This window comes from Triticum urartu, chromosome 3 (genome assembly GCF_003073215.2).
Source record: "Triticum urartu cultivar G1812 chromosome 3, Tu2.1, whole genome shotgun sequence".
In the NCBI taxonomy this organism is placed as follows: Eukaryota; Viridiplantae; Streptophyta; class Magnoliopsida; order Poales; family Poaceae; genus Triticum; species Triticum urartu.
The window spans coordinates 12,359,067-12,380,196 of NC_053024.1; the positions used below are offsets into that span (position 1 = coordinate 12,359,067).

At 47.4% G+C, this 21,130-nt stretch overlaps 1 protein-coding gene and 2 pseudogenes across 1 annotated transcript; 2 read left to right on the top strand and 1 right to left on the bottom strand.

The window, feature by feature from the left end:
- Nucleotides 1-407: 407 nt before the first annotated feature.
- On the bottom strand, nt 408-1,401 carry LOC125546489 (E3 ubiquitin-protein ligase SINA-like 5). The gene is made up of 2 exons (XM_048710739.1): nt 1,213-1,401; nt 408-1,136 (listed from the first exon to the last, which is right to left on the bottom strand). The coding sequence occupies exons 1-2, from the start codon at nt 1,399-1,401 to the stop codon at nt 408-410; spliced, it is 918 nt and encodes a 305-aa protein (XP_048566696.1).
- On the top strand, nt 1,400-4,312 carry LOC125546490 (annotated as a pseudogene).
- A 7,833-nt stretch (nt 4,313-12,145) lies between these two features.
- LOC125546491 lies at nt 12,146-15,782 on the top strand (annotated as a pseudogene).
- The last annotated feature ends 5,348 nt before the right edge of the window (nt 15,783-21,130 follow it).

Sequence of the window (21,130 nt, forward strand, 5' to 3'; positions counted from 1 at the left end):
CCTTCAGGCCGGTCTTTTGGGATGTTGTGGGCTTTCTGCTTATAGTGAAGTGTCCAATGCGCACCGGAAACGTCCGAGCATATGCCGATGGACCGAGAGCTGGGCCTGGGTTGCTAACAAGTGATATCAGAGCTGGGCCCCACGCCACCCTAAGGGAGGCTTCCCTAGGGGGATGGGGTGTCAGGAATCTGACCTTGGGCAACGCGGAGCTCCTTATAAGGGAGAGTGCCACACTCCCTTCAGGCCGGTCTTTTGGGATGTCGTGGGCTTTCTCCTTATAGTGGAGTGTCCGATGCGCATCGTAAATGTCCGAGCATATGCCGATGGACCGGGAGCTGGGCCTGGGTTGCTAACAATATATATGGTGAGCAAGGAGTGATCAAATCAGAGAAGGCTGGCTAATTCATTTATGGGAATTTGGTGATACGGAGCCGCAGATGAACCTCGCCGGACTCTCCGTGCAGCATGCTCGGGTTGACATGCGCATGGAGCAAGCCCTGCTCCATGTCCACCTCGCCCGGGACGGAGCAGCTCGCCACGTCCCCTTTCACCTGGACGCTGCCCCTGAGGTGGCCGGGGGCGGCCGGAGGACCATCCACCCAGAGCACGCCCGTGTACAGCGTCCTCGAGTCGGCGTCAGCGTTGCCCCTGACACACACGACGTTGACGGGGCGGCGGCCGGCTGGTCCCCTGCCGGCGCCCACGGCCAGGAGGAACACGCTGCCGTCCTCCGCGACCAGCAGGCAGCGGTAATCCCCCGACGGCGCCTGCACGACGAGCGGGTGGCTAGACTCGTATTTGATCTTGTCCGTGAGCCAGGAGTGTTTCCCGGACGGCGCCGTGAGGTGTCGCAGGAGTTCCGCCGGCGAGCCCTCGAACGGGGGCGTGCACTCGAAGCAGTAGCAGGGCGCGTGCGCGCACTTGGCCTTGTGGTCCGCCGCCGCGTGGTACACGATGGAGCTCGCGCAGCCGTGCTGCTTGTACGGGCACGGCACCTTGTAGGCGCCGACCACGCCGTCCATGAACTCGGAGTGGGTGTAGGAGACGTCATGCCCGCATCGACCGCAGTGCCTGTTCGCTCTGCCGTCTCTGTTGCCGCCGCCGCAAGCGCAGCACACGAAATGCTCCTTTTCGCACTGCAATCCCAAAGTTCATCCATCATTTTTCACGCTGATTTGAGGAGCTAATTCGAATGTAGGAGGAGAGGAGTACCTTGAACACCGGAGGCTTGAGGGGGCCACGACAGGCCGCGCAGTGAAACAATTTCTTGGGCAAGTCCAAGTTGGCAGGCTCCTCCTCTTCCGCCAGCATTGCGCCACCATTGTGTTCCGCGCCTTCTTCATCCCGCTTCACCACGGCAGCCGATTTCGCAGTTGCCGCTGGACTGGGCACCGATGGCATGGCGGCCACCGGAGTGGTCACTGCCACCGTGGCCACTGGACAGGGTGTCGGCGTCTTCGTGGCCACCGGACTCTGTGCCGCGAGCACCCTCGTTGCCGCTGGACTGGGCGCCGGTGGCGTGGCGGCCACTGGACTGGTCACCGCCACCGTGGCGGCTGACTTCGTGATGGGAACGGGATTGAGCTCGGCCAGTGTCCGCGTCTTCGTGGCCACCGGACCCGGCACAGGCAGCGCCGGTGGCATGACGGCGAGAGGACTGGTCAGCCCCACCGTGGTGACCGGCTTCGCCTTTGCAACGGGGCTGGGCGAGAACAGCGCGGCCCTCCTCGGGGCCGCGAGCTCCGCCGGTGACACCGTGGTCACCGCGACGACACTGGACTTCTTGGCGCCGCTCCCCTCGGCCTTCTCGGAGAGCCGCGGCCTCTTCTTGTCCTGCTCCCCCAACTTCTTCCCCTCCTCCGCCATAGGGTCAGATTCCCGCCTTCCCTGTGCCGAAGAAGCTACCTATGGAGTGCGCCTGGGAGAAGATGGGGATTGCGCCTTTGCTTTGAGAGAGTAGGAGTGACCTGCGACCTAGGCTCTCGCTACATCGGTGTTCTTTACTACCCCAGTTCAAGTTGACGTCCCAAGCTCCAAGTTCCAACAACGTCTTGTCTTATTACCTGCTACTACTTAAGGGTCTTCCTGCTTGTCTGAGAAAGAGGGTGTTCTTTCTGCGGGTACACGATTTTGTAGAGATTCTGCTGTGTTTTAGATTCTGCTCATTGAACGCTCTAGATGGCTTGGTCATCGAGCACAGTTTCACCACATATTTGGTGAAACTTTTAATCAATGTAAGCTATTTAAAAATATCTTGCTCGGTCCAACTTCATAAATCTTTTTTTTCTTTTGCGAGAACACAAATCTTATACTCCCTCCATCCCAAATTAAACGAGCATCATTTCATGCGGAGGGAGTATCTCATTTCAGAATAAAAATGTTGTGTGCTTTCCATGGTGCGGTCGAACATCTAGTACTACAAAGTATCATATGTTTTTGGTTTCTTCAGAATTTATTAATGTCATGGCACTCAATTGGTACATCCTTTTTTTATTCCTTTTGTTTGCGTTTTTTGTTAGTATTCATGTATGTGTGAAATTTGGCAACACAAAGATGCACTAATAAATTTTTATTATTACGAAATGCCAACAAAAATTTGAAACTATTTTTCATTCACAATATATGCAATGTTATAGCTTTACTTGACCGTTATAAATATTTCCCCTTCATAACCTTTGATTGGTTGATTTTTCTTTGTGAAAATGCATTGGTTAAATTTATTGAATATAACTTAGTTTCCTTTTGCGAGGACAAACATAAGTTTGTTTTTCTAGCCTAAATGATATTCCCTCGGTTCTCAAATATAAGATATTTTGAATATTTAAAATGGACTACGTACGAACTTGAATGAGTGAACAAACACACTAGAACACGTCTACATACATTTGGTGCAGAAAAATGTTACAACATTTTAGGGCCTATTTGATTCATAGGTTTCTGAGAACACGAGAATAGAAAAGTATAGGGTTGGAGTGGCATACTCACTCGAGTAATATAGAAGCAGCAAAGAGTGTTGATGCCATGAAAAAACAAAAAAAATTGTAAAAAAAAGTTGGAGTGGATGTTAGAATTTCCTATAAAACGTAGTACAAAAGATTTCATAGGAAAACTCGTATGGGATCCAATCAACCAACGTCGAAAAAAATTTCCAATGGACTTCAATCACTCAAACAATCTATAGAATTCCTTGGACTCAAAGGAGCCATTACATTTGTGAACGTAGACAGTATTTTCCTTGACTTTTCTGGTATATTCAAGAGTGAATTTTAAAAAAGAGTGAATTTCTATTTTTGCTAGAATTAAATGCACCTAAATTTCAATCACTCAGGTAACTTTTTTTTTCTCGAATGCACCTAAATGCAGGAAATTCTTTTCTTCTTCCATTTTTGTTCCACTTTCTGCACATTGCAAGTCAGTTTCTTTGGACGAAAAGACAGCGTAGAGCTATATTTCATTGATGAAGAAGAATAAGCAGAAGTTCACAATTGGAAGTTGAAAAATCAATAGCTCAAATTGTATCATGGTTATTCTAACATGTATTCAGCTGCCACACGGTACATACTTTCTAGTTTCTGTGTTGTTCATCATTTCAGCTAAAGCTATTAACATGTGTAGTGTTTCTTATGTACTGATTTGATTTGTTTCTGTTTCTTAGTGCACTGTGGGGCATACCATATGCTCGTCTTGCCATGACAAGCTCCTGGACAAGTGCCACTTCTGCTCCCTTCCCACGATCTACAATTGCTGCCTCATGGTAGAACATGTCGTTGAATCCATCAAAGTTGCTTGTTCCAATGGCAATCACAGATGCACTGCAAGGATAAGTTACTACCAGAAAGAAGACCACGAGAAAGTCTGCCCACACGCTCCATGTTTCTGCCCCGAAACCAGCTGCGGCTTCAACGTATCAACCATGATGCTTCTGGACCATTTTTCAGGCAAGCACAAGTGGCATCCCCCGAAAGTTACGTACAGCAAGGTGTTCCAGATCTGCATCCAGCTGGGATCAACCATTCTCGTGGGCGAGGATGGGCACCTGTTCCTTGTCAACATGACAATGGGGTCCCTTGGCGGTGTCATCTCAGTTTGCTACATCCAGCCTCACATTACTGGATCCAAATTCAGGTGCAGGCTATCATTGTAGTGCACTGAACCGAGCTTTTCTCGGGCTATGGACTTTCAAACTAGGAGCACTAATCTGTATGATGGGCTGCCCAAAGATTGCTTCCTGTTCCTTATGCCGAAGGTGTTGCTCCGTGGCTCCGGTAGGAGTGCCACAGCCATGGTTGGTATGATGCTCATGCCATCGTAGGAAACATGCGCAAGTGATGGCGGGCCCATGTATGTACCACTCGCTGCCTGCGTAGGATGTAGGATTCGATATTTGGGTGCCGACTGACAAAGACTGCTTCTGAATATCGTAGTAGATATTTGTCAGCTATTGAAGGAGGCATTAGTGTTCTTTTGGCATGTCTTGATACATTGCTAAACTTATTCTTCTAGCAAACATGTATGTCATTTGTGTCGAAACCTCACTTGAGCTTGTCATGTATTGCTTAATCAGTACTTGAACTTGTATCGAACAATCTTTATGTATGATCTATATTTGTAAGCGAAAATCGCGTGGAGGCTTCTGGGGTCCGAACTGGGTGATCTTGATCCAAGGTTACATGGCCATATCGCAACGTGAAAAACTGCAGGGCTACAACTCTCTGAAGGCGTTGGATTGTGGGGAAAGTATCGATACTGGTATATTTTTGACTTAAAGTGCGGGCCATTGGGCTGGTTGCTTAAGCGGATCAAATTGTTTGGATCCATGAAAACATGTTGTTAATTATGTGCCATTAGATGAACCAAATGCAATGGCTATTACTCAGCTGGTATGTGAATGAAAGCAAGGTGAACTTAGCACAAGGTACAACTGAGGCTTTTTATCAGATAGCATATGATTTCTGTTTTTAGACATTGATGATTGACCGAGTCATGCGGCTTCGTAACACTAGTAGAAAAAGGGTCAAACATGAAGCACATTAGTGCCGGTTTGAATTTGAGCCGGCACTAATGTGTACATTAGTGCCGGTTCCAACGGCTAGCCGGACCGCTCTCATTAGTACCGGTTCGTGGCGAACCTTTAGCACCGGTTCGTGCCACGAACCGGTACTAAAGTGAGTGGTGGCAGGATGTTGTCAGTCCGGGGCCCCTCCAGCACCTTTAGTACCGGGTCGTATCACGAACTGGTACTAAAGGTTGTCCTACATAGACCATTCGTCCACTCGAGCTCGCTCTGTTCTTCCCCTTTCCCCTCTCCTCTCTGTTCTTTTCCCTCTTCCTCTCAAGCTCATCACACATTTTTCCCAAGATTTGAAGGCCCCCATCCATTCAAATGATCACAAAGGTTAGCAACTTTTTCCTTTCATCTCTCATTGCTAGATTAGCTCGTGCAATGCTTTATATAGTGATTTATTTTTGAGTTTAGTAATTTGGGAGGAATTATATATATGTGCTAGTATTTGATTTATATGCAATTTAAGATCAAAAATAACACTTAGTTTTGCATATGTAGGTGTGGTTTACTTAGTACCTTCTAAATCTCCGTCGTAACCACCGTTGATCGCTCGCAACGTCCCGTCGCCGGCACCACCTTGTGGTGAGCCTCTTGTTCATGAAGTTTTATATAAAAAATTGATGTTTGTGTGATTTGGATATATAGTTACTCGTATAATTATCTTACCCATACGTTGTTTGTTATACATAGTGCCATGGTTTTGATATCCGTCCCCGTCGGCCCTCGTCCGGGTTATGATTCGGATGTGGTATATTCTCTTTTAACACTATTCATTGCATTTCGTGTTTATGACAAATTATGCCCATCAAGTTGACATAAATATTTTTATGTAGGAGGTAGTTGAACCGGAAATTCCAACCGACCCTATTGTCGAGAGGTTAAATTTAGTTGAAAGAGAAAACGAGGATTTGAAGGAAAATTGAAAAGAATTGAGGGGGAGAAGATGGAATTGGAGTTGCATGTTGCCGATGTCGTCGATGATCACAAGATTAAGATGGAGAAAATGCGTTTGAAGATTAGAAAGATTAGAAAATAAGCCATTCATAGTGAGGCTTGGTATCATTATGCTGTTGGATCAATTGTTACCTTAGTTGCGATCTTGATCGCATTTGTTGTTGCATTTAAATTCTTTAGCTAGAGAGTTATTTGTTTGTTGCATTTAAGTGTTGTATGATCTTTATGTATGAACTTTATGTATTGTATTAATTTGATGCTTTTGGTGCTGTGTATTGAAGATGAGCCGGCAATGGATGTACGATGACCGATGCTCTACCGAGTTCATTAATGGCATGCGTACTTTTCTGCTTGCGGCTGAGGCAAACAAGCGAGCGGATGATTTTATGCATTGTCCATGTGCTGGCTGTAAGAATGGTCGCAATTACTCTACGTCAAGAACCATTCACGTCCACCTATTTGAGTCCGGTTTCATGCCCCACTATAATGTTTGGACCAAGCATGGAGAAAGAGGGGTTATGATGGAAGACAATGAAGAAGAAGAGGACGGTGACAGCTATCCTGGCCATGGGTTCCCTGAATACGATGATACAACAATGAGGGAAGAAGCTGAGACGGTAATGCGGGAAGAAGCTGAGCCGGCAATGCGGGAAGAAGCTGAAGAAGAGGCATCGGATGAGCCCGTTGATGATCTAGGTCGGGCCATTGCCGATGCAAAGAGAAACTGCGCAAGTGATTTGGAGAAGAAGAAGTTGCAGCGCATGTTAGAGGATCACAAAAAATTGTTGTACCCGAATTGTGTAGGTGACAAGAAAAATCTGGGCACCACACTGGAATTGCTGCAATGGAAGGCAGAGAATGGTGTATCTGACAAGGGATTTGGAAAGTTGCTGGTAATGATAAAGGATATGCTTCCAAAGGACAACGAATTGCCCGAGAGTACGTACAAAGCAAAGAAGGTTGTCTGCCCTCTAGGGTTAGAGGTGCAGAAGATACATGCATGCCCTAATGATTGCATCCTCTACCGCGGTGAGTACGAGGATTTGAACGCTTGCCCGGTATGCGGTGCATTGCGCTATAAGATCAGCCACAATGACCCTGGTGATGTCGAGCGCGAGCGCCCCAGGAAGAAGATTCCTGCCAAGGTGATGTGGTATGCTCCTATAATACCACGGTTTAAACATTTGTTCCAAAACAAAGAGCATGCCAAGGCGATGCAATGGCACAGAGAAGACCGTAAGAAAGACGGAAAATTGAGAGTACCCGCTGACGGGTCGCAGTGGAGAAAAATCGAAAGAAAGTACGGGAAGGAGTTTGCAGATGACGCAAGGAACGTATGGTTTGGTCTAAGCGCAGATGGCATTAATCCTTTTGGGGAGCAGAGCAGCAACCATAGCACCTGGCCTGTGACTCTATGTTTGTATAACCTTTCTCCTTGGTTGTGCATGAAGCGGAAGTTCATTATGATGCCAGTGCTCATCCAAGGCCCTAAGCAATCCGGCAACGACATTGATGTGTACCTAAGGCCATTAGTTGAAGAACTCTTACAGCTGTGGAATGGAACAGGTGTACGTGCGTGGGATGAGCACATGGGGGAAGAATTTGACCTAAAGGCGTTGCTGTCCGTAACCATCAATGATTGGCCTCCTCTCAGTAACCTTTCAGGACAGACAAACAGGGGATACCGCGCATGCACGCACTGTTTGGACGATACCGACAGTATATATTTGGCTAATTGTAAGAACAATGTGTATCTGGGACATCGTCGATTTCTTCCAAGCAGGCATCCCGTAAGAAAGAAAGGCAAGCATTTCAAAGGTGAGGCGGATCACCGGACGAAGCCTCGAAGGCATCCCATAAGAAAGAAAGGCAAACAAGCCAGCCAAAGGCCCTTACTTACGATAGCATATGATTTCTATAAATGTAGTATATGCCCTACTCTAAGTAGGGATGCAACGCGGTGTCCCACTTAAGCCCTCTAAACTATGATAGTAATACAAATACACTAATTGTGACAAAAAGAGGAATGCCTTGGTTTTATTGAATCAACTGAAGGATGTGGGCTGATGCAGGATGCCACTTTGCATCCCTAATTCTAAGAAGCGGGTAAACATTCGACGGTGTTGTGGGGGTCTGGGCCCTTAACCCTTACTTTACATATATACGAGTAACTGTCCAAGCAAAAAATTAGACATAGATTTGTTTTTTGTATATTACAACCAGGATTTGATTTGGACAAGTATACCGGAGATATCTCCCTGCTAGTATTAGCCATAGGCTTTTCAAGTAGACTTGCACTATGGATGGAATGTAGGGGATTACCGAGTCATGGTTGTGGTGTAGCAAACGTCCCACGCCAACTATATCTTTGATAACCCGTTGAACCAACACATCTTGGCATAGATAGTACATGGTGGCTCTGAAAAATTCAGTCGTTGGGGGGCAATAGACGCCGAAGATGTAACGTTGTGTCCATGTTGGCGGGTTGGTTTCTATGCCGTTGCACATCCAAATCTCAATTGACTCATACTTGGGCCCTGGATGAGCCACACTCAGCTCCCCCGCGCAGCTCGCCCAAGTAGGGCGTTGCGTACATGAGCCCCGTGTAGCAAGGAGGCGGTGGTGTGACGGTGAATGATTCGTCCTCCTGTCTGAAGCGGAGAAACCCTGGTGCCGGTTCTCCATCCGCGAGTTTGTTCTGGTCAATGGGCCAAAACAATGAGCCCTCGAAGAAGGTCGGGTTTCTCAAAATGTCAGCAGTGTGGGGTGGTTTCCTCGCCATCTCACGCCAATGCTGGTCTACCCCGATGGTGAAAACCTCCATCCCAAAGTTCTGGTGGTAACCGCCCCGGACCAGGATCCATATGGCCGAAGAAGAAGCGTCTGACCTTGTAGATGTCGCTGCGAGGGTCGTAGCTGATGCCAAACACTTGGTGGGTGAGCAGCTTGTAGAAGCGGTCAGTTGCTACACTGTTGGAGCTCGGAGGCAGTGGGAGGACGCGACGTGTGGCTGGGTTGAGCATGCCGACCACGGTCTCCATGGGCACAACACCAGCCCATCGCAGTGCGCGAAGCAATGCACATCGTCTTCATGAGGTAAGTCCATGGTGTCCGCGAGGGCTGCACCCTCCTCCGACACGTACAAGCCAATGGTGGTGACCTTGTTCGTGCGGTCCTCTCTCGTACTGGTCCACACGAGCAAGCATGACTTCTGGGTACAGAGGTGGGTGCCACGAAACATCGCGTTGTCGGAGATGGTGTGGCGCCACGCCTTGTAGACGCACCTGAACCGGAGTAGCGACTTGATGGGCAGCCGGGCCATGATCTGCAAGAGGTCAGGAGGCATCCGGCACGGCGCCATCTTGCTCCTCTTGGTTGTCTCATTGTTCATGGCCAAGCCAGATCGTGTCGATGAGATGATGTTTTTACATGATAGGCTTTCAACGTATTATGGAAAGAGCAAAGTCTCGTCGCTGTCGGATTAGGTTTCCTCGACGCATCACAAGTGGTGGCCGACTCCTATTCTGCTCCCGTTCCCATATGACTACATTATCTGCAAAATATAAATTATATAATATTCTCATACCTTTGATTGCAAAAAAAGGAAAATGTTTCCAGCCGGGGCGCCGGCCCAAGATTGGGCCGGTCGCACGCCAGCCTTGTGATCCATATGGATCATGCGTCCAACATGCCACAAGCGCAACCCCTGTGAATCATTTTTTTCTTCTTCTTTCATACTTCTTCCTCACGACGTGGGGCAGTTGCAACTGTCCTTGCTGTTGGGTGGTGCACTGTGGTGCTCATCCCGTTCATGTTGCTGGGCACGTTCAGCGCAGAGGCCGTGGACGGCGACGGGGGGACACCGCGATGTACTTCCATTGCCACGGCTGCCTGCACTGTGGCAGCCATGGCCGTCCATGTCCTCGTCTTCCTCCCGCGCGGCCGGGTGCTGCGACCGGCGAGGCTGGCAGCTTCAATCAGCATGGTGAGGGAGGCGAGATGCAACTAAGGCTCCAGAAAGCTGGCACCTCCATGGCCAGATGTTGGAACTGTGGCTTGTAGTTGCTGCAATCGTCGGACATCCGCGAGCTTTTCCATTGTGGCCACACCAACGCGGGGAGGGATGCTACAATCGTTTGATGCGGGAGCTGCAACCGTGCCCCAGTTTTGCTGGAACCGGCGACCGCGGTGAGGTGCAGGGTCACCACGGCAAGTTAGATTTGAGGGGCGGGGGTGTGCAACCATCAACCTCTTTTGTTGCAACCTTACTATGCCGGAGCTGGAACCAGCGGCTGATTTTTCTTCAACGATTGAACCGGCGAGAAGAACGGCTCCGTCGTCTACTGATTTTTCGCTTCAATGATTGAACCGGCGAGAAGAAAAAGGGCTCCACCGGCTGCGTTTTGCTGGAACCAGCAACCGAATTTGCTAGAACCAACCACCATGATTGCTCGAACCGGTACCTCAAGTGCGATCGGAATGCTGCAACCTGCCGCGATAAAAGCTACAATTGGCGGCGACTTTTGCTACGACTGGCAACAGAGAATGCTACATCCGTCATCTAAAAATGCTTCAACCAGGGGACGACCAACCAACAATGGTGAGCGGTGGCGATGGAATCTGGGAGCAGACCGTAAATGAGGATGATGACAGCGAGCCAAAGCTGGAACCGTTGTCCATTGGAGCTGCAACTATGGGCAGCGGAGCTGCATAGTTAGGCGTCTCCTAGGCAGTTTTTTTGCTTCGAACTGGACGAGGGGAGCTGCATCCAGCCTACTTCCCAACGCGGCGAGCGGCGGCTATCGCAGGCGAACGACAGCGAGTCGAGGCGCAGTAGTGCTTCGAGGGATCACAATACCGGGAGTTCGAAAGAAGCCTAACGCACCACACTGGCGTGTGTGCCAAGCCCCACGACACAACTCAGGAGCATCCACAACCAACGAGTGCAGTAAACACGAACCTTGAGTGGGAGCTCCGCCACGGAAAATCGGAAGCGGTTGAGTGACTTGGTTGCTCCTTCTATTCTTGTCTCTCCTTATGTTCAAGTAAGTTTTCCTGCTACCTATTCTTCACTATGTTATTTCTAGGATATTAGGTGAAGCTTAGCCCCTATTGTGATCTTGGATGTATTTTCTACTCTCTATGTTTTGTTGCCTGGTGGTTAGCATAGGTTGGTTGGGAGCCAATACTTGATTTTCCGCATCATCCTTAGTGTTATCTTTTTCGGGCTCCGGCAACATTGTTCAACCCTTTCTCATGCACCGATGCGAGGATGATCTTGGTTGGTGTCCTCTCTGGTTACCCCCCTGTGTCTCTATAACCTCCAGCTACGGATGCCTGCTTAGAAGCCTCTGTACTAGGTTGTTGCATGGTGTGGTGACAGATGGATTCCTCATTGCTTCTTGATGGCATCTGCCGAATCAAGGGGTTATTTTTCCTACTCCATGCAAGCAGCTAATCAAGATTTTTAGCATCGGGGGTCTCCACCCTGTTCCAGGGATCTTTTGGACGCTTGTGTCATGTTGATGTTATTTGCTGGTGGCAGCCAACACATCAGCCAGGGCGTATGTGTCTATCGATAACAGTGAGAAAGGTGTGATGTGTCGTGACCTAGGTGAAAAGTTGTGATGCGTTGTGTGCTCCTTTGTATTATTTGGTTATGCGTGTCCCTTGTGCTTACACATGTATCCTTTCCTTTTTATGGGCTCCCACTTGTTTGATGATGTTATAATCCGTTGATGGAGTCAAAAGTACTCCACCGTGTATCAATTAAGCCGGAAACTACACAAAAAAACAATGTGCTTACTTTTATGTTCCTCAATTTTTCTAGAATAGCATTGATCTGCAATAGTCAAACTTTTATCGCACACTTGTAGGTACTTGAAAGAAAGACACCATTGAAATATGGATAAACTAGCAATAATGAAATAGATTAAGAGCATGTCTTATATCTATACCATGTAAGTTTGGGAATGGAAACCACAATGAGGAAGCATTTATAGTGTAGTGTGGCTGCCTCGGCACCTTTTGTACTCATACCTCTGCTATTCTCCTCTCCCACCTCCTGGAAAAAGTTTGGCCTGAGACACACAGACACGGGCTTTCTTTCCCCAAAGGCCAGCCAGGATGCTAGGCGCCGCCGTCGAGGGGAGGAGCAGGGCTTCGCCGGACAAGGCTGACGAGAGAGCCAAGAAGGCGCGGCTGCAACTGCCCGAAGGCCACGTGAGGCAAGAGGCGGTCAGAGGAGGAGATGGGGGCCATCGTCGGGGCGGCGTACGGCCCGCGAGTGGAGCTCGCCGTGAGGATTGACAAGAAAGTGCTCCACTGCCCCCTCTGCACCCTCCCCTTGAAGCCCCCCGTCTTCCAGGTTCCTCTCGTTCTTTCTTTCCTTCTTTCTTCCTCCATTGGTGCCGGTGAGAGATCGACTCTTTCGTGCTAATTTACGGGCCGTCTACCATTTGCGTGCCTGCCTGCAGTGCAAATCAGGGCACCTGGCCTGCGGCTGCTGCGTGGCCCTCCTGCCCTTCGGGCGGTGCATGGCGTGCGTGGACGACGGTGGCTTCTTCGACCCCTGCCCCGCGCTTGACGTCATGGTGTCCTCGACTAGGATCGAGTGCCCCAATGCCGGCTGCCAGAAGTACGTGACCTACCACGAGGTCGCCGAGCACAAGACCGTGTGCCCGCACGCGCCCTGCCACTTCACAGAGCCGGGCTGCGTCTACGTCGGCGCGCCGCAGGCACTTGCTGGCCACCTCCACACCGTCCACTCGGTGCCGGTGCGCGCCGTGTAGTACCGCAAGATCAGCCAGCTCCATCTGCCCGTGTCAACCCTGCGGGTGGTGCTTCTCGGCGACGACAACCATGTTTTCCTCTTGACCGTGGGTGTGCTCGGCGCTGGTGTTAGAATAAATCTAAGGCCATACCGTCGATCATCCGAGGACCAAGCAATCACATGAGCACGACACCGAGATTTGTTAACGAGGTTCACTGATATGGCAACATCCCTGGGGCCTGACTATGGGCGCTCCTCCCCACGACACTGCTACAATACCGCACCAGGTTGCCCTGGACACCGGCACATGCCGCCGGCTTCCCCTGCGTTCCTGTGCTATTTTGTTGGCATAGATTACATCGTGTGTCTACCCCCTCTAGATATGAGAGGCCTAGGATACAAGTGTCCTATTAGGACACAACTCCACATCCTATGTAAACACAATACAATTCCTAGTCCAACTGTAACCTACCTTGTACACTATATTCAACACAACTCTAACAAACTCCACCTTGGCGAATATACTCCACCACCCTGAATTTGTCCATGCGTCAAACTTCCATGTACATTAGACTTGAGCTTATCCCATGAGAACCGCTGCTACTCCAAAGACTCCATGTGACTTCACCTGCAATTTGTAGTCCCTTCTTTTCTTGACCACAGTCAACACTCGAGCAAAATCAAGTTCCACATTACTCTAGTTTGCACTCCCAACTTCCAGAGCATCAGTCCAACGCCATCACACAATGATCACCGACCTGCGTGAAAGTGAACAACTCATATATTGGATGTCAGACATGAGAGTTTCCTGAACTCAACATCACCGCTCCTTTCTTGACCGCCTGTCTAAAACTTGAAGGAATTTCACCATTTCTTATAGTCCTCCCAAGTCAAATTCGCAGTTGTCTCACCACATGTATGACCACCAGAGCCCTAGCCCGTCTCCATCTCTCGTGCGTACCGCACGCCTCGCCGCTATTACTGCGTCGAGCCTCCGCTGTCCCGGTCGAGTCTCAAGGGTCGCGAACCCACACCACTCAACCCCCACTGCGGAGTACCACCGATCATCACAGACCGATGATGAGTTTCACGCTTCCATCAGACCACTGGGCTCCAGTCCGAACTGCGTGTCACTCGCCTTTTCCCCCTTGCTGAATAGGTTTCGATTCTCTGGATCCTTACACCGTAGCCCCTCAATCCAGCTCCACCTTCAACATGACTCCATGGTAGATGATCAGTCCACCCTCGTACCCCGTCGACTTCAAGCTTCGTGTGTACATCACCTTGAATCAACCCTGCGCCATAGTCTTGTCGAAGTCACACAAGCCCTCGGGGCCTGCGCCACGTGTTTCCACGCCCAAAAGTCGGTCACCATTAGCATCACGCTGCTATGTCCTCGTTGCCGATCGCGCGCCGTCTTCTATACCAACCGACTTGCGTCGATCCGTCAGACCGCCTAGTCTGACCCAGCCGAACTCGTTCGACTATACGACACATTCCAGACTCAAGCCGTCACCGTGACCTTCACCATCCATACACACACACACGTGTACAGACAAAGAAACCAAAGCAAAGTCCTCCATAGCCTTCCTGTGTGAACATGCCACAGATCAACAAAGCTAAGCTAGCTCAAACTCCTGATTCATCACACGTATGTAGCTTTAGAACCTTTTTCTTTCTTTCTTGATAGCATATCACGGCTTGGCTAGCCCTTGTGTCGATCCTTTTTTTCTTAAACAAACAAATCTCTGTATTCTTCTTTGTGTGCTAGCTCCTGGCCGAGTCTCGTTGCATGGCTTGTACGCTCCTGGGAGCCGCGCCTGATCCACAAGCACAACACGTGCATACACCACCAGCTAGCCCCGCTGGGCCAGCCACCGCGTGTGCACTTCGGCTTCAGCTGCTTGGCCTGCCACGCGTGCCTCCGAATCACAGTTGCACCTAGCGATCGATACGCACACGCTACCACGCACGCGCCTACGCTCGCCCGGTCGACCTCTGACTGATCACCGCACGTCCCTTACAGCCGCACGCGCAGGCGGACCGTCCGCTGATCCGACGCCTGTTGCAACCGCTGCTTTCCGATCTCGCCGAGAACTCCATCATCTTCCGATTGCTTCTTGTTTTGGACCAGATCATCTTGTTGCTCTTTTCAGTCGTGTCCCACGCGATCGCCGAGATAAAATCCCGCCGACAAAGCCATCGACCAGCTTCCGCACTCACGATCTTTTCAAAACTTCCTCCAGATCAACTCCACCGTGGCCTCAAACAACATAGCTCATGATACCACTTGTTAGAATAAATCTGAGGCCCACCGTCGATCATCCGAGGACCAAGCAATCACATGAGCACGACACCGAGATTTGTTAACGAGGTTCACTGATATGGCAACATTCCTGGGGCCTGACTATAGGCGCTCCTCCCCATTACACTGCTACAATACCGCACCAGGTTGCCCTGTACACCGGCACATGCCGCCGGCTTCTCCTGTGTTCCTGTGCTATTATGTTGGCATAGGTTACATCGTCTGTCCACCCCCGCTATATATGCGAGGCCTAGGATACAAATGTCCTATTAGGACACAACTCCACATCCTATGTAAACACAATACAACTCTTAGTCCAACTGTAACCTACCTTGTACACTATATTCGACACAACTCTAACAGCTGGCATGACCGCCGTGTCCTTGGTGTGCACTAGGGCGAGGGCGGCGACGCGGCCTGGGTTCACATGCAAGATGTGGGTCAATCTGGAGCCGTCCCAGGCGGCGGCAGCGAACTGCAGCAAGTAGGACATGTTGCTGGTGGACATGCACATAAGGAGCAGCTCGTCGCCCGGCACGATGGCCGCCGCGGACGAGCCGACGTTCCTGCCGGTGCCGCGGATGTACCTGGTTCCAGCAGCGACAGGGGACGGGGCTGCGTCCATGGAAGTTCGCCTGCACATCCGCATTGACAAGATCTCCCCTTGGTCCGATGCATTGGCTTGATTAGGTCCACCGCTGCTGTGTTGATGGGAAACAAACGATGTATTCAAGGCAGTTCGTGCTTACTTATTTTGGAGTTGCAGCTGAAACTATTTGGGTGATGTTAATTAATAGATGCAGTTCACCTTTAATGTCATTGTAGGGTACTGTATTTAAATCAGAGGATATTATGCTTGGTGCTCATCTTTTCGTGAAATGCATCTTTTTCCGTTCTTATGTCATTCCAACTTGCAAGCATTTCATTCGCATCCGTTTCAATCTTTCTATCTCAAGTCAGGAGTAGAGCTCAATCTCATGCCATGAAATGTTATCCATGCTACGAAAGGGATACTTAATGCGGGTTTACTGGAGGATAGTGAGGAAGAAAGGAGGCCTTCTGTCAGACAAATCTCCCAAGGAAGATACCTTGCCAATGTTGATGCAGCATATAACCCTGCAGTAATTGCTGATTAAGCTTCTCTCAGAGTCTTCCTAAGGAATGAATCAAATCCATCTCCTTCCTAACGGGGAAACTTATCTCTGTCCACTGCTTAAACTGCTCATACTAAAGTGTTCTAGACCTCTTTGAGGCCTGCAGTCTGCCAAAAATGAAAAGTAGTAACTTCTACTAAACGTGGCCATAATTGTTTTCTAGATGAATGAGCTTTCCGAGGAAAAAAAAATCTATTTTCTAACAAAATAATCTTTCGATATTAAAATGAAAACAAGTCATCGATACTATAAGTGTAAACATCTACTTACAAGTTGAATGTCGGCTGAGAGTTACCCTACCAAACAATTGGTGTTTACTGATGGGCATGACATGCGTTTGGATAACTCCCAAATTTTAGATCTCACTCACTAACATTTGATTTGTATTTTGGTTTTATTGATAGTAGAAGACTACGCTGGTTAGTGGAGCGTGAAAAAACTTTCTTTTTTAGTTGCCCCTCTTGATTTTGCGAACGAAGCATGTCGGCATATTTAAAACCAAGGTACGGAGAGCATAACTATAGATGGACCAGCGCAAAAAGCCACATCGGTATGGTTTTTAATTTCGGACATGGAAAAATTTCGGACGTCACCGAAATATGCAGAAATTCAGAAATTGGGAACTTATTTCGGAGTTTGAGCTTCAAAAATCTATAATTTTTCACCTTTTTAACCTAATTTAAATTTTAGTTTGAATTTGACTCAAAATTTCAGGGTTGCAATTATTTCAAACCCCACCGAAATATGTGAAATTTCGCTGAAATTTTGAACCCTACATGAAGAAACTACATTCCTCTTGACAATTAGTACTACAACATCCAGAAGGAGCAAATTACGTGGCGGCATGCAGACCTTTGTGTAGGTTTACTTTCAAGTAAATCTACCCTCGTTAAACCATATCTACAAAACCGACTATTTTGGGACGGTGCTAGGTGTCCCGACACGGGCCTCCTCAGCACACGGGCCTCACATGCAGACAACTTTCACAGTGGTTGTGTGAGGTCACGTTCCTGACAATGCATTCAATGTGCGTGCAAGCTACGGTGCATAGCGTACCGCTGTCGGGGGTGACACGTGTCGAGAAGTCTGCCTCCATCATCAAATGCGACTTCCACACACCGCTGACTCTTTCGGTCAAGGCAATCAATGGCACATGCTCCTGCATGGACTTCATGGAGTTGCTCTTTCATGCGGACGTCAGGCAACATATATCTTTTTATATTATATAGTGCGATTTGATTTTTTTCAATTTGTCTCACGCAAGCATTTGATTGCTAATATATGCCTATGTTATTCTCATGCATTTTCAGCAATATTATTGATGCATGATGGTATAATTCATCAAGCATGCCATGTTCTATGTATTAGCGATTTATGTTTTTCTTGAATCTTGGTAGGATTTATTTTGGCAGCAAACTGATTTTTTATCCCTAATTAAGCCTTTCACTTACTATCTTTGTTACACGTTATGCTTCATTATACTCGCTGAGATGCAATTCCTTTCCTCTGACTTTGGAGTTGTGATGTTTCTGACAACATCACATAGAAGTTTGCAATTTGCTCTATCCAACAGGTTAGGTAAAAGTGCCATTCCCATTAGGTCATTATATATCAGCTGAAATTTGAAGCCATGGACTGATATGTATTTGCAGAGTCTGATATATATACCCATCTTTAAATATGTTCCATAGTATTCTTCTTTCCTATTAACTAATTCATAAAATGATTCCCTGAGGTGGCCAAAAACATTACTTACGTACAATGCATATATGTGCTTCAATTTTCTCTATTAACAACTTGACATATTGATGTTAATTGTAATAATTGCCCATTTGAAGAAGCCATGGTCAATTATTATTAGACCTTGTTTTTGTTAGGTTCTTTTGTATCGCTTATTTATTCCAACCAGAATGTAGGAACATATATTAATAGATATATTTGTTTTCTTCATTTTCCAAGATGAACTGGCACACGAAGCTGACATAACTGCTTTGATTCTTAAATAATTGTTTCCTATTAGTACAATATTTTTATCCTCCTTTTTCCACTTATCTGTTGGAGATGATGTCTGTGGATTTAGTGTTCAATGCAGCGGCCTGTTGCTTTAGGATACGTTGTGCCTCACACCCGAAATACGCTTCAATTAGTTTTACAGTAAAAATATTGCATCACTTTGTATTATTATGATGTACTACTTCAATCCATGTCACATTATTATTTCAAAATACATAATCACAAACTTCAACATACTTGTTTTTCAGTGAATGTTGTTCCAAATTAGTTCTGGTGGTTTGTTTTATTTATTCAAAGTTTGTGAACTTCTCATTCTTGTATAGGTAAAAGAAAACTTCCACATTGATGAGGATGATTCCACATATGGAGTGTTAAGGATCATGACAAATTGTGGTTCGATGGTTAGGTGGACAGTGGTATCCCTAGCCCAACAGGGTTTAAATTCTTGTGCTCGCATTTATTTTGGATTTATTTTAGGATTTTCCGGCGATGTGCGTTCTGTGAGAGGAGACGTTCCCGTCGACTACGAGGCACCTACCGTGACTTCGTAAAACATCTAGATGATATGCTGGCTCAGTCTCTCGGATGTGCGCATAGGGGTAGGGGTGTGCGTGTGTGCGTTCATAGGGCTGAGTGTATGCGCGTATATATGAGCGCTTGCTTCTGTACTATGCTAAAAAAATGTCTTTTTGAGTTCGTGTCACTATGCTAGTTTGCCTGCAAGTTTGAACCCAGCTAATGCACAACTCTTTCCACTACTAGCTACCGATCTAAACTGGACAAGAGTAAAAATGCAAGCAGGGAGAAATATGACCCATAAAATCATCCAAAAAATTTGAACAAATAAATAATTCATCACATGAACGAAATAATAGCTAAAGAAAACTTTAGATTAACACAGCTCATTTATCTATTGTATTGAACATCGAAGTGGAGAGATTACATCTTGGTTATCGCCATGAACCTATATTCAGGGGTTAGACTACTCACCACTCATCTTTGAGTGTGAGGATCAATGTCGGTGAAGATCGAGATGAATTTTCCCCCTCCGACAAAGTACCAGATCAGGGTTGAAATGATGATCGCCTCAGACCGTGAGATAGTTGACGTGAAAAAGTGCACGATAAATTGGGGAAAGGCTTTCAGGGTATATATAGCCACTGGTCACCGGAGCCACCTTCGTGGGAAGCATCATAGGCCCTACGCATCCCACCAAGGATCCTATGGCCTTTGAACGCCTCTGCCGTATTGGCCCCTCCATGCAGAGGGCATAGGTGCCCTAGTCTTCTTCCGGCACAAAAACACCTTCTATTTTTTTTTTGTTTTTTCCGGTGACTTTTTCTGTGGTGATTTCCTGATATCCCAAAAATAGCAGAAAAACAAAATTGGTGCTCGCCACTAAATTAATAGGCTTGTCCCTCAAAAGGATTGAAAATATTACAAACTTGAAGGATAATAGGCATGAAACATACAAAAACTATAGATATGTTGGAGATGTATCACTGACCAACTTTTATACTCCATTCCTTACGATCTGTATACTGGAAGCACACCCGAAACATAGTTAATCGTCTAATCATAATGCCATTAACATCAAAACCCTCATTATTAGAGCCTAGGCGTACTTTTAACATTGATTTCTTGTAGTAGTAGGTTATCAAAAAGGGCAGTCCTTTGTGCACCCCTTATGGCGGATTTTGGGGCTACCATGCCGGTATGGGGATGCCTATGTCAATTGGATGCCAAGCGAGGAATAGGTGTCATCCTTTGCGAACTCCTGCTCCTCCTGGTTTAACTTTCATTTCCCCATTAAATAATCATTGCCTGTGTTTTGTCCTGCCGAGATCTTTTCTCACATATTTTGATTTGGGGATTATGCTAGCGGTTCGTGTTCAGGTCAGGAGGTCCTTCTATTCTTGTCTCTCCTTAGGTTCAAATAAGCTTTCCTGCCACCTATTCTCCACTATGTTATTTCTAGGATATTAGGTGAAGCTTAGCCCCTATTGTAATCTTGGGTGTATTTTCTACTCTCCATGTTCTGTCGTCTGGTGGTTAGCAGAGGTTGGTTGGGAGCCGATACTTGATTTCCCTCATCATCATTGTTGTTAGCTTTTTCATGCTCCAGCAACGTTGTTCAAGCCTTTCTCATGCACCGATGCGAGGATGATCTTGGTTGGTGTCCTCTCGGGTTATCCCCCCGTGTCTCTATAAGCTCCAGCTATGGATGCCTGCTTAGAAGTCTCTCGACTAGGTTGTTGCATGGTGTGGTGATAGATGGATTCCTCATTGCTTCTTGATGGCATCTGCAAAATCAAGGGGTTATTTTTCCTACTCCATGCAACCAGCTAATCAAGATTTTTGGATGCTTGTGGTCATGTTGTCGTTATGTGCTGGTGGTGGCAAGCACATCTGCCATGGCGTATGTGGCGGTCGATAGCAGTGAGAAAGGCGGGATGTGTCATGACCTGGGTGAAAAGTTGTGATGCGTTGTGTGCTCCTTTGTACTATTTGGTTACGCATGTCCCTTGTGCTTACACATGTATTCTTTTCTTTCTATGGGCTCCCACGTGTTTGATGGTGTTATAATCTGGCGATGGACTCAAGAGCACTCCTCCGTGTATCAATTAAGCAGGAAACCATGCAAAAATAAAAACAATGTGCTTACATTCATGTTCCTCAAATTTTCTAGAACAACATTAATATATGTATAAACTAGCAATAATGAAATAGATTAAGAGCATGGCTTATATCTATAGCATATAAGTTTGGGAATGGAAACCACAATGAGGAAGCATTTATAGTGTAGTGTGGTTGCCTGGGCACCTTATGTTCTCAGACCTCTGCTCTTCTCCTCTCCCACCTCCTGG